Raw genomic sequence first — 16,198 nt, 5'->3', positions numbered from 1 at the left:
AATTTACACAGAAAAATATAAGCTTACAGTACACCTATAAAAAACAATTGTGGAGAACATTTGGTTAGCACAGTAGCAAAGTGGAAGAATGCACAGGTAAACACAAAGAAAAACAAGAACAACATATATAAATGTTATACAAAATTAACACAATTCGTTCTCTTGACTAAACCACACCAGCCATGGGTAAACTGTGCATTATCCACACCCAGCCATGACTTATGGGTTATTAATTAATTACTTGTCTTTACCTGATAAGGCTGTAAGTCAGATGTTATGCTGGGAATATCTTCCAGAATCTCATTAAGTAGCTGCCTTGTGTCTCCAGCTGTAATCTCAACAAAAAAACGCTGGCACTTTTTTGAAATTTTCAGGAAAGTGTCACATGCCATATCTTGGACTCCATCATGGCTGTCTATACCAAAGGAACACAACAAAACTACTTAGAGTTTCCCCTCAACATTATGTTAAAGTACAAAAGTTTCAGATGATGTTTTAAATTACACTTGCAGAAGGGGTCTGCTTACTATGGTTATGATCCTGTGTTCCAAATGTGTTGAGCATATGCAGTAAAATACTTGCTAATTGTACAACATTCCTTCTTCAGCCAAAATTACAAAAACATCTTATGTGATTACTTACCATGGCAATAAATAACTGAAACCTTTTGCACAAGATTATCATACAAGACTGTCAGTAGCAGGCTTGTCACAGAAAATATTCCTTCCAGCAGTTTTTTTAGGGGACAGCTCCCACACAAACATGACAAATCAGCTTCGCTCCGATAGTCGCTCTCCCAGAAGACCTGAAGTGTCTAAGAAAAAGCTGCACAGCCCAGAAGGCGTCTCTGGCCACCCCACCCAGACATACAGGAAGGAAATAAGGAAGGAATGTAATTGTTTCTTAACCCTCACAGGGATCGTCTACAAATGACAGTATCGAACAGGCTGAACTAATTTCAAGCAGGCGGTAACATTCCCATACTGGAAAAAGACCAAAGTAATATGAGACATCAGGGGACACAAGGCAGTGTAGGAGAAAACAAAAAACAACAGACATCATAATAAAAGGTCCTCATAAACTGTTCAGCCAAAGCAGGCCCTGACTTTGGAAATTACACTGTAGTGACAGTGTTAAGTGCAAGTACAGGCAAAAGACAAGGCAGTAGCAGTGCAAAACGCAAGTACAGGCAAAAGACAAGGCAGTAGCAGTGCAAAACGCAAGTACAGGCAAAAGACAAGGCGGTAGCATCATTGGTATCAGCTTTTGACACGTTTCAGCTGCAAATTAAGAAGATACAAGCTCTCCAAATCTGCTATGAAGCCAATGGCAAAAATGTTTTTGGGAAGACCTCTTTTAACAAAATACAGCTGGCAGGATTTTGTGGGGTTTTTTTTTCTGGTGGTAAGGTCACAGATGTCTTTGCATATCTAAGGAGTGCCGCAATCTCTCTCTGACTTTCTCTCAACTGGGTAGGGAAATTCAAATAATTATGGGTTATATTTCACTGTATACTTTGAAACTACTCTAGACCAGGGCTGTTCATGAGACAGATTCCTCCTGTGAAGCACTACGTAAGGAGATCCTCCTAACAGAGGTGGTAACCACAGTCCTCAGTGGCACAAAGCCCTAATAATTAGAAGAGGCTGCTTCAAATACAGTCATAGCTGGCTTCTTCAACATCATGTACCATTGAAAGTTAAACATTTCTGACATAATTCAGAGAGTTTAGGACTATTCAACAGGGAGTGTAGGAGGGAACCAGAGCTTTTAGAAGATGGTCAGTTGTTGTGTTTGGGCAAGACACAACCCAAACAGCGTAAAAGCTACTATAGCAGTGGACATGATGAACTTTCTTCCCCTATCCTGCTAATCCAAACTGCTGTAAAAACTTAAAAATATTGCAACCACCAATGAAACAAGGCTGTTTCGGGTTGGGAGGGTGGCCTGATGGTTAAAGTGTTTGCCTTACAAACACAAGGTTCAGGGTTTGAATCTCACAAGGGATAATTGGCTAGGCTTAAAATGGCTCGCAAGGGCAGTTAACCTAGTACTAACCTATGAACCTGTAAACATTATTCTCTTTAGGCTGCTCATATGTGCAACCCTGCACAACATCTGGATGACAGACACACACACACATGTATGCATATACACAGCTGCACACATACCTGCAAAAACTGTTCATAAGCTGAAGGGCTAACTGTACTGAACTTTGAAGAAAGTGTTTTCTTTTTTTTGAATTTTTATTTTTCAAAAGCATATTGAATAATACTTTCAATAAGACATTTATTTTGATGTTGAAATATACAATTGATCATTATACATTTGCTGATAAAAATCCCTGAATAAGAAAAATAAGAATTATCAACATTTAGCTTATCCATTCAAATGTCCAACTCGATACAATATACAAACCGTCTAATGATTAATAAAAACTCAATTTACAAAGTTCACCCAGGTCAGTATCCTATGGCAGAATTTACATGACAGCACCAAGATCATGATTAACTATGAAAAAACTTTCAGTTCTAACTGCACTTCAAACCACTGGGGCAACAGAAGGTACTGGCGATACACTAATTAGATCTTGTACCGCTTCACAGTGAGAGGGGTAGAGTGGATATAGCTAGGCAGAAGAATGTCCTAAAATATCCAGATATTATTCCCCAAATCCTTGGAATTTTAAGTCTTGCTGCTTCCTCCTAGTTAATTTAAGCTATGTGTCTTAAATCCCCTGCAATATAAGCCAACACTCAGCTATTTCGGGGGGGGGGGGTCCTCTTTCCTGTGACATGCAATCGCTTTTTTTGGCAGGCAATATTAAAAGCTGTAAAAACTTCAGGACTTTCACATTTGGTTTAAAGCCTATCATAGAGGGAAGAGGGTATAGCATACTTTCTCTGGACTAGAATAGAAACCTTCCCAAAAGGGCTGCATTTTGTGGCACTCCTACATTATATGAGACCAGGAGGCTTCTGTTCTGGGTTGAAGACATCTCCAGCACTGTGAATACATCGCTAGACCCCATTAATGAGGAACAGTCGGACTAATGAAAAGGTGATGCAAACAATTCCAAGCAAATAGCCGCCAACTGGGACAATGAGTAAGCATCCAGTGGGCATTCAGGATGCCCATGAAGCGATTCTAATCCATCACTTCTAACATACTTCCTGGGATGTCTTTTTGAAATCTGCCACGACATAATGCAAGAGAAAAGCTGAGAAGATAACAGTGATACCCATAAAAGCTGCTGACATAATCAGTTGCAGAAGTGGAGAGTTCAATACCTCCTTTAGAAGGTGAACATTAACCCCTCAAGTATTCATCAATGAGAGCTGGTTATAGAATATAAGATGACTAGCTGGCAGGGAGTACTTGGTTAATAAAGTACAAAACTGCTTTTTATCTCCTGAAGGATATAATTGATAGTGGAAACTGTTTTCTAGCCATTTGACAATTGGGAAAAATAGGTGCATGTTTTTCTATAAGGGATGAGCCTAAAATGGGGAAAGCAAAGATGTTAACAACTCAGCTTCAGGCATGGTTTTTAAGACGGCAGTAGTTTATTGGCATATCATGTTTAAGTGCTGCAAAGTTTCTATGGAAGGACATCTGTCTTGCATGCCCATGGCTACAGCATGCAACAAATCACCATCTACGTTAACAGGACTTAGTAGAGGAGGAGTCATTAGTGTAGGAAGAACAGATCTCTTCAAGGAACTGTTCTTCCTACACTAATGACTCCTCCTCTATGTTAATAGGACTCAATAGAGGAGGAGTCATTAGTGTAGGAAGAACAGATCTCTTCAAGGAACTGTTCTTCCTACACTAATGACTCCTCCTCTATGTTAATAGGACTCAGTAGAGGAGGAGTCATTAGTGTAGGAAGAATAGTTCCTTGAAGAGATCTTATCCATGAAGAGGTCTTGAATGTATAACTCTCTGAAGTAATGTAATATGGCAGCATGATTACCTACAAACTACCAAAAATGAATGAACTCTGTTTCCAGATTCCAACAAAACAATTGACACCAACGTAGAGCAGCAATAAATTTAAATTAAGAACAGTCAATAAGGTAACAAAGCTTTCAGGTATCAAGTACCCTTCCTCAGTGCTTAATCATTCTGAATCCACCCTGATCACAAGAACTGCAGTAGACAGTCTGAGCACTTTTGGGTGCAAAAGATGAGCACAGAAATTTTAGCACTCGCTTGTCCCATTTTATTAGGGTTGCTATGGGAATATACATTGGAAGGCTTTGTAAGATATGATATTTTGGGATACAATGTAATTTTAAGTAGCTACAATTTAATTTCACAGGAAATTGACCAGTTTGGCCATTCCTTTATTGCATCATCAAGTGAATTTTCTGAATGTTAAGATCTCTCATGGCTATAGGAGTAGGAGCTAAGAGCGAACCCAGTATTTGGGTGGGGAGGTTAACAGTAAAGTTATATTCATCCAGATGCAGTGCTACTATTGGACTATTAAACATTAACAGAATTAACTTTTTATGGTTAACTTTACAGCCTAAAATGCTAAGCCAGTCTGTTAACATGCATTTTATACATTTTACTTCATATAGTGCTACGCTACTGAGTTTTTGTGTTTGACTCGTTCATACACTGGCCTGCATACAACTGACAGGTACAGTTACCCAGTAAGAAGGATGGTGACTAAGATTACGTTTACAATTGATATGTACAGTTATGAAGTGGCCAGGATGGTGACAGCGATTAATTTTACAATTGATATGGGCAGTTACAAAGTGGCCAAGATGGTGATGGTGATAGATTTTACAGTTGATATGTACAGTTATGAAGCAGGCAGGATAATGTTGGTTGTTGATACTACAAAGATGTGCAAAGTTATGAAATGGGCAGACAGGTTATGGCAATTGATTTTACATCTGATATGTACAGTTATGAAGTGGGCCGAATGACGATGGCAATTAATTTTACAGCTGATATGTATAGTTATAAGTAGTCAGGATGGTAATGGCGATTAATTTTACAATTGATATGGGCAGTTACTAAGCGGGCAAGATAGTGATGGTGACTAATTTTACAAGTGTGCACAGTTATGAATTGGACAGGATGACCATGGCGATTAATTTTACAGTTATGTACAGTTATGAAATGGGTAGAATGGTGATGGCAATTTGTTTTCCAAGCTGAGGAGTAGCCAGAAGTTCAGTAGGTAAATTGAAAGGAGTCAGTCTGGTGTAATATACTGGAAAACTAAAATACCAAACTGAAGTAAGAAATAACTGGAAGTAATACAACTGACAACAACAGCAAAATTATCTTGGGACAGTCGTATCAGATAAAAGTGATAGGGGGGTAATGAAATAAGTAGGAAGGTTTGCTGTTCAGTAGTGGCTGGGCTGTCACATTGCACAATCCATTCCCCTTGACCATCAAGCCTCCTTTCCACTGCTCATTTGTCCTGTTTGTTGCTTCTGGAATGAGGGTCCTTTGGCCCATTCACTCCCCTAAAGGTGAGGGTAGAGACAGCCAGGAGTGGTGTTAACATTTTGTAAGTACTGTAGTTTTCCTTATGGTCCTAGCCTTCTCTGTGCATGCCCAAAGCATCTAAGGGGCTGGCAATGCAATGGGTAACCACCATGTACATACACACCAGCATGCCCATGAAATCGAGGACCCTGCCCACATTGTAGATAGCTCCTCCTCATGGTCCCTGCTCTCCATCAGGGTTTCCACTGCATCACTGTGCTCAGGTACATGCCTTTCCTCCTAAGAATAAGTGAGACAGCTCAGTCATGTGATCCCTCTTCTTCCCTGTGCCAGCTGCAACAGGTGTCAGAGATGCAAGAGATGCAAACTGAACTTTGGTTACATCCACTGCAGTCATGACTTTACCATTCTGTATCAGTGGAGATGACAAAGTGCACAATTATCTTATTCATCTGATCACAGTGTAAAAATAATTAAGGGGAACAATACTTGTAAGCATCAGGCTGGATTAGCATCTCATTTGATCTACAAGCCAGCTACAAAACATCTTGGTAAGGGGCCAAACTGTGGGTAAAACTGGGCACAGTCCTACTGTATCAATTCATCTATGATGGGGTATCAGTTCATCTTCTCCACCACTCAGAATCTGGCCTTCTATTTTGAAGATCCCATGCCCCCTAGGTGGGTATACTCAGTGTTAGAGCACAATGTGATGATAAATGCTGATAACACAAGCACATCTAGACCCTAAGCCCAGTGGTTTGTCTTCATCCACTAGTCAGTGAGCTTTTTGTAAATCTAAAGAAAACAATAAAGGAGTGGGGAAGGAAGAAGTCTGTAAGATACAGAATGAATATGACTTTGCTAAGAGCACACTGACTTGATTTCAAACTCCTTAGCAGAGAAGAAGTGGGAGATGACTAATATCATGAACCATGGCAGAACTGTACTAGAAAGGAATGAATTCTGGATGTGGTCCTAGCCAATGCATGATGCATTGTGACTGCAAAGACTAAGGTACCATTAAACAATAGAGATCATGCTACTGTGTGGTCCTGTGGAAGGAGAAAAACTCACAGACAAACATGATGGTGTGGGCCTTAGGAGGCAGGACTATGTCCTGTTCAGAGACAAGGTCAAGGATGAATTAGAAACCTGGTACCAAAAATAGGGAGCAAAATAAGGATGCTTAAGGGATTTAGAGGATGACACACTTAGAAATACGCAAAAAAGAAGGCGGATGTGGCTACACACGACCATGAAACTTGCAGTTAGGGTAAATGATAGAGTCTACAACTGACAGAAAGGACAGTGTGGGGAAGGTGAGGAAGCACACTACAAAGATGATAGCAGAAGGGCAGAAAAGCCAACAATGGACATGTAATTAGCAAATGGATCAAAAAGGGAAAAATAGCTTTCTTAATCACAATACATAAAGGAGAAGGAAAGAAAGGCCAAAATGGTAGAGAAACCAAAGAAAACCAGAAAAAACAGAGGTGCCAAATGAATGCTTTGTATTGATTATCACAAACAAAAGCAAGGAGATAGTTTCATGTTTGAAGGGAGGCAGGGAACAGACAAGAAAGCAGTGGACAGACACCAAAACAGAGCAGAAGAGTTACAGAGGGCACTATCAGGCCACAGGTAGGATAAAACACAAGGTCTAGATATGCTAGCTTTAAGAGTGCTCTTGAATCTGGCCAGTGTGGTGACAGATCACTGCACAGTGCTGAAGTGTACTGTATCATTGTACGGAAGGCGGGAACTGCATGCCCATTAGCTTACCAGCAGTGGCAGGGAAGTCAGACAGAATCTTGAGAGGAAGGCTGCTAGCACTTCTGAAAGACAAGAATCTCCAGGACAGCAGTCAACTCAGGTTAATGGAACAACAATCTTCAGGACAGTAACAAAAATAGGTTCATGGTCAGAAGGTCTGTTAGACATACATGATCCAGTTTTACGATTGTCTTGCAGGTGAACTGTCAAGGTAATATGTGTAGATGTGGTCTACATAAACTTCAGAAAGGCCTGTGATTGAATGGGAGTATAACCAAAACTAAAGAACTGGACCTCTGCTCAGGCGAATGGCAGGACAGACAAGGTTATGGTAGGGAGAGCATGCATAAATAAAATGGCTTATGCAGTACAGCAAGAGTCACGTCTTGGTCCAGTACTTTTCAGTGAATTGTCTCAGACATATCTGAGGGAACACATAACTAGATGACCCACATCACTGATAACACAAAAGAGGTACAACAGTGTAGGATAATGGGAAGATCTGGGGGTTCAGCTTTACAGGAATGGACTACCAAGAGCTGACTGAGAGGGCAATGGCAGCAAGAAATAGAATCCTGGCTTGTATTCTCAGAGGAGCAGACGTAATGCTTCCACTCTACTGGGCAGGGATCAGACCACAGTCTGAGTACAATACACAGTTTTGGAGGCCATATATAGAAAGGGGCATACGGATGCTGGAAGGAGGTTTAGCACATTACTTTGATGTCCACTCTATCAGCTAGCCATTGCAAACTTTTACATACAGCTTCTTGTAGCCAAGATAAATTTCTAATACTTAGGAACTCATTAATAACTGCTTTTAAATTGTAATTTATATATGTTATGATATTGCTTTACTCACCATGCATGAATTCAAAGAGCTTGTTAATCATACTGCTCAGAAACTGCCTTCTTGCTGCAAAGAACCGTGGGTATTGTCCTACTATGTACATGATATTGGAAGCCACAATAGCCCTGTCATCCTTTGTCTCCTTTTGTTTATTCAGAATTAGAAGATTCTGAAAGAAAAACAGCGGTCACTAAGTGGTTATAAAATTCAGTATGTTATTTATATCGTTGCATCATTTGTTCCACTTCTGCAGTCAAGAGATAAAAATAAACTAAAACATAAATGGCCAGCACTGAGGTGTAAATGGCAAAAAAGACTCAAAATGTAGCCATCTAGTAGGCAAATAGTAGAAATAGTATTGAGCAAATGTTCAGGGCCCAACACACCACCAAAACATTCCTTCAGATGTAATAAATCCAGGCACTGATATTCTTAAGCCCAGCAGAGTTGCCAATAGTCCACAATCAGCCTGTATTTTTAATTATTCAAGATGAACAAAAATGTATTGTTCGACTTATGGTGTCAGGTCCCGAACACAAGTTATCAAATACGAGAGATTTATGAGTGGCCAAACACCACCAAGCAGACTGCCCCAACCAGCACTGTAAGATCAAAAACCAAATGGAGACTGAGTGAGTGAGTGGTCTGGGCCCAAACCACCACAACTATAAGCCTCATACGAACATATCAACACTGCACAGTTATAAAGTAAAAAAACATTACCTGCAGGAAGTGATGCTGATGTGGGGGGCTGTTTTTTCCATTGGTGGATGGCTCTATTTATGGAGGGATGACATTATCTGTTTAATGGTATTCCACTGATGAAGGCGGTTATGCCGAAATCAGTATGGAGGATTAAACTTTGATTTGCCTACTATTTGGCTGTATTTTGAGTCAGTCTTTTTTGCTATTTACACCTCAGTGCTGGCCATTTGTGTTTTGTTCCTGATTTGGTTTGGCCCTGCATTTGTCGTATGTGCAGAACTCTTTCACTATAGCATAAAATAAACTAAACAAGTATGGGAACCATAACTGATGCATGTTTGAGTCCAATAATGTAAACTTGCACCTTTGATTTCAGACAAGTTCATTAATCAATGCATGTTTGCGTCCAGTAATGTAAACTTGCACCCTTTCATTTCAGACAAACTCATTAATCTTTGTAGCACTCTACTTAAAGAGTCTATTACCCAAATAATCCCTTACATTAATTAAAACTGCAAATAAAGATACCAGTCCACACTACAGATTATTCATACTGAAAAACAGCCCCCCACATATTTAAAATATTAAAATAAAATATAACCAGTCTCCTGGAATACTCTAGAAAAATCATTTATGCTTGATGTAAGCACCAAAAAAGAACAACATTCACTGAAAATAAAACACTTTGTTAATGTTTATGGCTACAGGGAGAGCAGCAGGAACAAACAAGAAGTTATGTACTCACCATAACGTTCGATGTATGTAGTCCATCTCGCCTCACATTCTTACCCATGGTTCGGAGTCGAATGTCGGCTCCGACTTGGCCAACTTTTCTAGCTCGAAGTCTTTCTATTGGCTGGGCTAAGATGGTATCCCATGCTGCACTGCTCTCTATCCCCAGATCTAGTTTGCTGCGAGCCCCAACACTCATTCTCCATGCATAACAACACCCAAGGAAAGGAAGAACAAACCAACAATGAAGGAAGCTCTGAAACCAGACCTAACCTCCAGATCCTCCAGGATGGGGGAAGGTGGGTTGATAAGTAAGAATGTGAGGCGAGATGGACTACATACATCGAACGTTATGGTGAGTACATAACTTCTTGATGTTATGTAGTCCAATCTCGCCTACATTCTTACTCATTGGACAGCGTCCCTAGCACCTAAATCCTGGGAGGCTCAGTGGAAAATACTCCTGAGCACCGTGGAACCAAAGGAAGACCTGTCCCTAGATACCACATCCGACTTGTAATGAGTAACAAAGGTGTGAGGAGATGCCCAAGTAGCCGCAGCACAAATATCATCCATAGACAATCTGGCCTGATAGGCTGTAGATGTAGATACAGACCGAGTAGAGTGAGCCTTCACCGGGAACGGTAAATCTTTACCCCCTGAGGAATAAATGAAAGAAATACAACTGGAGATCCACCTGGACAGTGTGACTTTTGAGACAGGAGACCCAATTCTGTTTTCCGAAAAGGAAACAAACAACTGATCAGGTTTTCTGACGTCTTTCATTCTGTGCAGATAAAAACATAATTGTCTGTGGTTTACTATTAAAATGTCGAATGGCACTACATCGACTGTACTATAGTCGAACACGGAAATAGTAATGTCGACGTCAAAAAAACAATCTAGGAATGGTTTTAACATGGGTCGAGGTAGGTGTTCAGTATTATTCAGAACTACAAACATCTCCCCTACCTTAACCCATGTTAAAACACAGTCCTAGATTGTTTTTTTGTCGTCAACATTACTATTTTCGAACTTCCGTGTTCGACTACAGTACAGTCGACGTAGTGCCGTTCGACATTTTAATAGTAAACCTTGTCTGTGTACATCCAATTGATGAAATTTGAAATCTGCCTTGTTTGAGAACTGGGGAAAAAACACTGGCAACTCAATAGATTGATTAAGGTTACTGATTGACGCCACTTTGGGAAGAAAGGAGGGGTTTGGTCTGAGAGAAACCCTGTCCTTATGAAAAATCAAATAAGGGGGTTTGATTGATAAAACTTGAAGCTCCAAAACATGTCTGGCTGACGTGATGGCTACTAAAAAGACAGTCTTCCAAGTTACGAATTTTAAATCACAAGTGGCTGCAGGCTCAAAGGGGGGTGAAGTAAGAGCCTGTAGAACAAAGTTTAAATCCCAGGCATGACAGGTTCCAATACTGGAGGACAAAGTAACAGAATGCCCTTCAGAAAAGCCTTACAGAGACTATGTGCCATCAGGCTAGGCTCGTGTGCGACATGAAAGGTAGAAATTGCCACCAAATGGCCTTTAATGGTTGCGGCCGCTGAGCCCTGGTTAAAAAGCATAGACAAAAAAGTACAGTTTTGTACCGACCATAAATGTAGATGTTCGAGTGCTAATACAGCTGCAGTCATCACAGATGGGTTCTCCTGCCGTCAGGCGGGTCCTCGGTCGGCCAAATTCCAAAGTCTTGGTCCGGCGTTGGTTGTTGTCACTTTCTTTCCTGACGTCAGTGCGACAGGGGTATATAAGACACAGCTGACGCCATTTTCTTCAGTCTTTCTTGCCCCAGATGTCAGGTGCCCCCAGAAGGAAGGCAATATATATATATATATATATATATATATATATATATATATATATAGATATTATGTATATATAATCATGCAATGCAATGTAATCTTAAATCAGTAGTTGCAAGCAAATACACCATAGAAGGATAACCCAATCAGGTTGAAAGTAGGGGAGTTAGCCACTAGGTATGTTCCCAGAGGGGAAGGAGGGAGGGAAACCTGGACTGCAGCTGTATTAGCACTTGAACATCTACATTTATGGTAGGTACAAAACTGTACTATGTTCATCGTGCATACAGCTGCAGTCATCACAGATGGGTAGAATCCCAAAGCTACGCACAGGGTGGTAGGCACTAGGTGGAACTGGGAGGAGCCAGAATGCCCTGCAACACAGCAGTGGCAAAGCCTGCTCTAGTTTTGGAATATAAAGGTAGGTGGTAGTGTTTGGTGAAGGTATGCACAGAACTCCAAGTGGCTGCCTCCAAAATATCTTTGGTTGGGACTCCTCTGAGGAAGGCTGCAGAGGTAGCTGTGGCCCTTGTGGAGTGGGATCTGATGCCTGCAGGTACAGATTTACCATGAAAGGAATAACAAAAACGTATGCAGTGACCTATCCATTTTGAAATTGTCTGTTTGGAAATAGGCTTCCCTTGAGCTCCTACAGCATAGGAGACAAGGAGTTGTTCTGACTTCCTGAAAGGCTTTGTTCTGTCCAAATAGTAACGCAGCTGTCTATGGATGTCTAAGGAATGTAGCAGCCTTTCCCCTTTGTTTTGAGGATTGGGGTAAAAGGTAGGTAAGTGTATGGCCTGATTTAAAGCTACCCTTGATACTACCTTAGGCATAAATGAGGGGTTGGTACGTAGAGAAACCCTGTCCTGATGGAAAATGAGAAAGGGCTGCACAGCCATGAGGGCTTGTAGTTCCGAGACCCTACGAGCTGAGGTAATAGCCAGAAGGAAAGCTGTTTTCCAGGACAAATATTGCAAATCTGTTGAGGCAGCTGGTTCAAAGGGAGGCAATGTTAATTTTTCTAGAATGTAGTTTAGATCCCAGGCTGGTATTGGTTGTTTCCTTGGAGGTCTTATATTCTTAGCCCCTCTGAGGAACTGCTTTAAGAGTGGGTGAGAGAATAAGGGTGGATCAGTGTTGTATTCTGCAGAAATGGCTGAGGCATGTATTTTAATGGAGGAAAATGAAAGTCCACTGTTCAGCAGCTCAGCTAGATACTGTAATATCTGAGGCAAATTCAGTTTCTTAGGATCCTGGCCCTTTTTCTCATTCCAAACGCAATACCATTTCCATTTTGCAGAGTAAGCTTTTCTAGTAGATGGCCTTCTTGCCTCCAAAATGACATCCTGCACCTCCTTGGAGAGTAGGGTCTGTTGTGGTGCTAAGGAATTTTCCATGCAGTCAGGTTGAGTGTTTTCAGCTGGCTGTGTAGAACTTGGTAGCTGTGCTGAGTCAGGAGAAGAGGCATTAGAGGTAGGGTCCAGGGAGGAGAGTGTGTTAGACTCCTCAGGAGTGGGCACCAGTGTTGTCTTGGCCAGTCTGGTGCAATCAATATCATCCTTGGTCTGTCTGCTCTTGCCTTCAAGAGCACCTTGGGCAGTAGAGGCAAAGGTGGAAAGGCGTAAACTGTCAGTGCTGCCCAACTGAAAGAAAGGGTGTCCACCCTCCAGGCCTTTGGATGAAATGTCCTTGAGCAGAATTTTGTCAACTGATGATTCTTGTGGAGGCAAAGAGATCTATGTCTGGCCTTCCCCACGCTTGGATTATTTTTGTAAAGACTTGAGGGTGCAACTTCCATTCGTGCGGATCTGTCATATTTCTGCTTAGATTGTCTGCCAACGTGTTTTCCAAACCTGGCAGGTACTGTGCTTGAAGTTCGATTTGACATTCCAGAGCCAAGTTCCCAAGTGACATGGCCAGCCTGCACAGGGGGTATGAATGTGTTCCTCCTTGTTTGTTTATGTACCACATTACTGTGGTGTTGTCTGTTCTTATCAATAACTGTCCTGGATGCAAAAGGTCTTTGAAAGCTGTAATTGCATTTATCACTGCTAGCATCTCCTTTTGATTGATGTGAAGATGCTTTTCCTTTTGGGACCACTTGCCCTGGATGCACCTGTCCGTCATGTGTGCCCCCCAGGTGTAGTCTGAGGCGTCTGTTGTGATGACTTGATTTGCTTGAGGCTTGCAGAATGGTAGACCTGTGTTTGTTTGGCATGCTAGGGCCCACCATTGAAATTCCTTTTGCAAACATGGAATTAGTGGTATTACTGTTTCCAAACTGTGGCTGTGTTGAGACCATAGGTTCTTTAGGTACCATTGAAGTTTCCTCATATGCAACTTTGCATATGGGATTAGAAGAATGCAAGATGCCATGAATCCCAGAGCCTGCAGGATTTTCCTTGCAGTTAGCCTGGTACACTTTGCTAGTGTCTTGAAGTACTGAGTTAGTTGCCCCTGTTTTTCTGGTGTAAGATAAGCCATCTGGGTGTTTGTGTCCAAGTTGGCACCCAGGAAAATTATATTCTGAGATGGTGTTAGCCTGGATTTCTCTTTGTTGACTGTGTATCCCAGGTAATTCAATAACCGTGTTACATAAGCCAGATGTTTCAGAAGTAAGAATTTGCTGTCCGCCTGGATCAGGCAATCATCCAAATAAGGGTAAATTTGTATCTCCTGAAGTCTGCAGTAGGCAATTACTGATGCCAGGCATTTCGTGAATACTCTGGGCGCAATAGATAAGCCAACGGGCAATGCAGAGAATTGATAGTGGATTGAACCTGCAAGAAATCTGAGGTATCTTCTGCAACTTTGTCTGATTGGGACATGCAGGTATGCCTCCTTGAGGTCCAATGTTACCAGCCAAGACTCCTTGCCCAGCATGGGAAGAAGCTGCTGTAAGGTGAACATCTTGAATTTTGGTACGAGTAGAAATGTGTTTAGGATGGATAAGTCCAAAATGGGTCTCCAATCGGTTCCCTTCCTTGGTAGCAGGAATAGTCTTGAGTAAAAACCTTGACCTTGTTCGTGAGTAGGTACCTCTTGAATAGCTTTCATGCCCATGAGCTTTGAAATTTGTATTTGAGCCTCTGCCCTTTGATTGTGTGGCAGGTTCGGCATGCCTCTCATTTTTGGAAGAGTGTAAAACTGAAATCTGTAGCCTCTGTTTATAATGTCCAGGATCCATTTGTCTTTTGTGACAATATGCCAATTTTCTGAAAATAATGCCAGCTTTCCTCCCAAGGGTGCTGCCACCTGAGCCTTGCTTGGCATGCAAAGGGGAAAGTCATTGGGTTTGTTTCCTGTATTGTTGTGCACTGTCTTCACCACCTCTTGGTGCTGGAGATTGCCATTGTCTGCCTCTATATGATCCTTGAGATTGTCCTCTGCCCCTTGTGCGCCTGTATCTACCTCTTTGGGGCTTGTCCGTGGCTGGAAAGGACCAGTTTTTTGAAGGCCAATTTCTGCTAAAACGTGGTGGTTGAACCTGTAGAAAAGCCTTTACTGTTTGCATAGATTTAGCTTTTTCTTCCATTTTTCATAGAATCTCCTCAGCATTAGTACCAAATAATACTTCCTTTTGTAAAGGAGCATCTAATAGTTTAGCTTTAACATGGTCAGGCAAGGTTTGTTCCCTAAGCCAGGCATGCCTACGAATGACTGATCCTGTAACAGCAGCTCTACTTGAGGCTTCTAGAGCATCATAGCCACATTGTAAGGTGTGTTTACCCTTGTTCTGCACTATGTATCATATCCTGCAACTCCTTTAAATCTGGTTGTTCAGGTTGTGACATTTTATTCTTTAATTGTGATAACAGAAACTGCTGATATTTAAGCATATGGAACTGACAATTTAAGGCCCTCATGGCTAGGGTGGCTGAGGTATATACCTTTTTTCCCCACCTTTCTAAGGATCTAGACTCTCTCTCGGAAGGTAATGGATTCTTAGCAGCAGAGGCCTTCATTCCCTTGGGGCCTTGAGAAATGGTTTCAGGGTCTGCATTGTGGCTTTTGTAAAGGAATTGGTGTGAGTTAGGAACTCTGTAGTACCTATCAGGCTTGACTGGGGTGGGAGGCAGGGAATCCGGGTTAATACAAGCCTCCGAGTAGACATCATCAAGTATGTCCAAGACAGGAGGTATTGCCAGAGGTCTGTGCTGAGGTAGCAAAAGAAATTCCCTAAGCCTTTTCTTGGAATCTGAGAAATCTTGGCCTTCCCAATGGAAGTGTTCCCTCAAGGTATGCAAGGTTTCCCAGAATGAAAAATCCTCTGGGGGGGGATACAGAAGGAATAGACTGTTCTGCATCAGAATCTTCAAAAGGGGAGTACGAATGCTCCTCCACATCAGAATGTTCTGAAATAATGGAGCTCTGGTCAGAAGAGGGAGAATCTTCCTCCACTCTGGGTCTCTTGTCCGGAGGGGGCTGGGAACCCCTGATAAGAGTAATTAAATCCTCAGCCATTTTGAGCATCTGTTTTTTAGGCATGGGGCCTGGAGATGGGCCCTGTGCAACAGGCCTCTTGGAATGCATGGCTGATTTTGACTTCGTAAAGGCCTTTATGGAAAAGGAAGAAGAAGGTCTGAAGACACCATGGGTGGAAGTGGACCTGTCCACATTAAGAGGCTCAACACTCACAGTGGCTTCAGTAGCTGAAGTCAAGGTGTGGGCCGAGGAACCTGCGGTCTCGGTTACAGATGACACCGCCAGAGAAGGGTAGTCGGTAGTCAGGGGCTGCGTAGGCGCCTCACTGAGAACCGGACCACGTGTAGCCAGTTTTGGCGTGGTGTCGGTGGAGACCGCGGACCTCGTGTGTCGGTCTTTG

At 41.9% G+C, this 16,198-nt stretch overlaps 1 protein-coding gene across 3 annotated transcripts in view; it reads right to left on the bottom strand.

Moving 5' to 3' along the window:
- Positions 1-16,198, bottom strand: part of LOC122804679 (exportin-1-like) — an 873,344-nt gene that overhangs the window by 241,155 nt on the left and 615,991 nt on the right. For all 3 annotated transcript variants that reach the window (XM_044074681.1, XM_044074683.1, XM_044074682.1), the window contains exons 15-16: positions 8,120-8,276; positions 252-415 (exon numbers count right to left, since the gene is read on the bottom strand). In XM_044074681.1, the coding sequence (XP_043930616.1) occupies positions 252-415; positions 8,120-8,276 (321 nt within the window). The remainder of the gene's footprint in view (positions 1-251; positions 416-8,119; positions 8,277-16,198) is intronic.

Source organism: Protopterus annectens, chromosome 6.part0 (genome assembly GCF_019279795.1).
Source record: "Protopterus annectens isolate FY-2018-M chromosome 6.part0, PAN1.0, whole genome shotgun sequence".
Classification (NCBI taxonomy): Eukaryota; Metazoa; Chordata; order Ceratodontiformes; family Protopteridae; genus Protopterus; species Protopterus annectens.
This window is presented reverse-complemented; position numbering and strand designations above follow the sequence as displayed.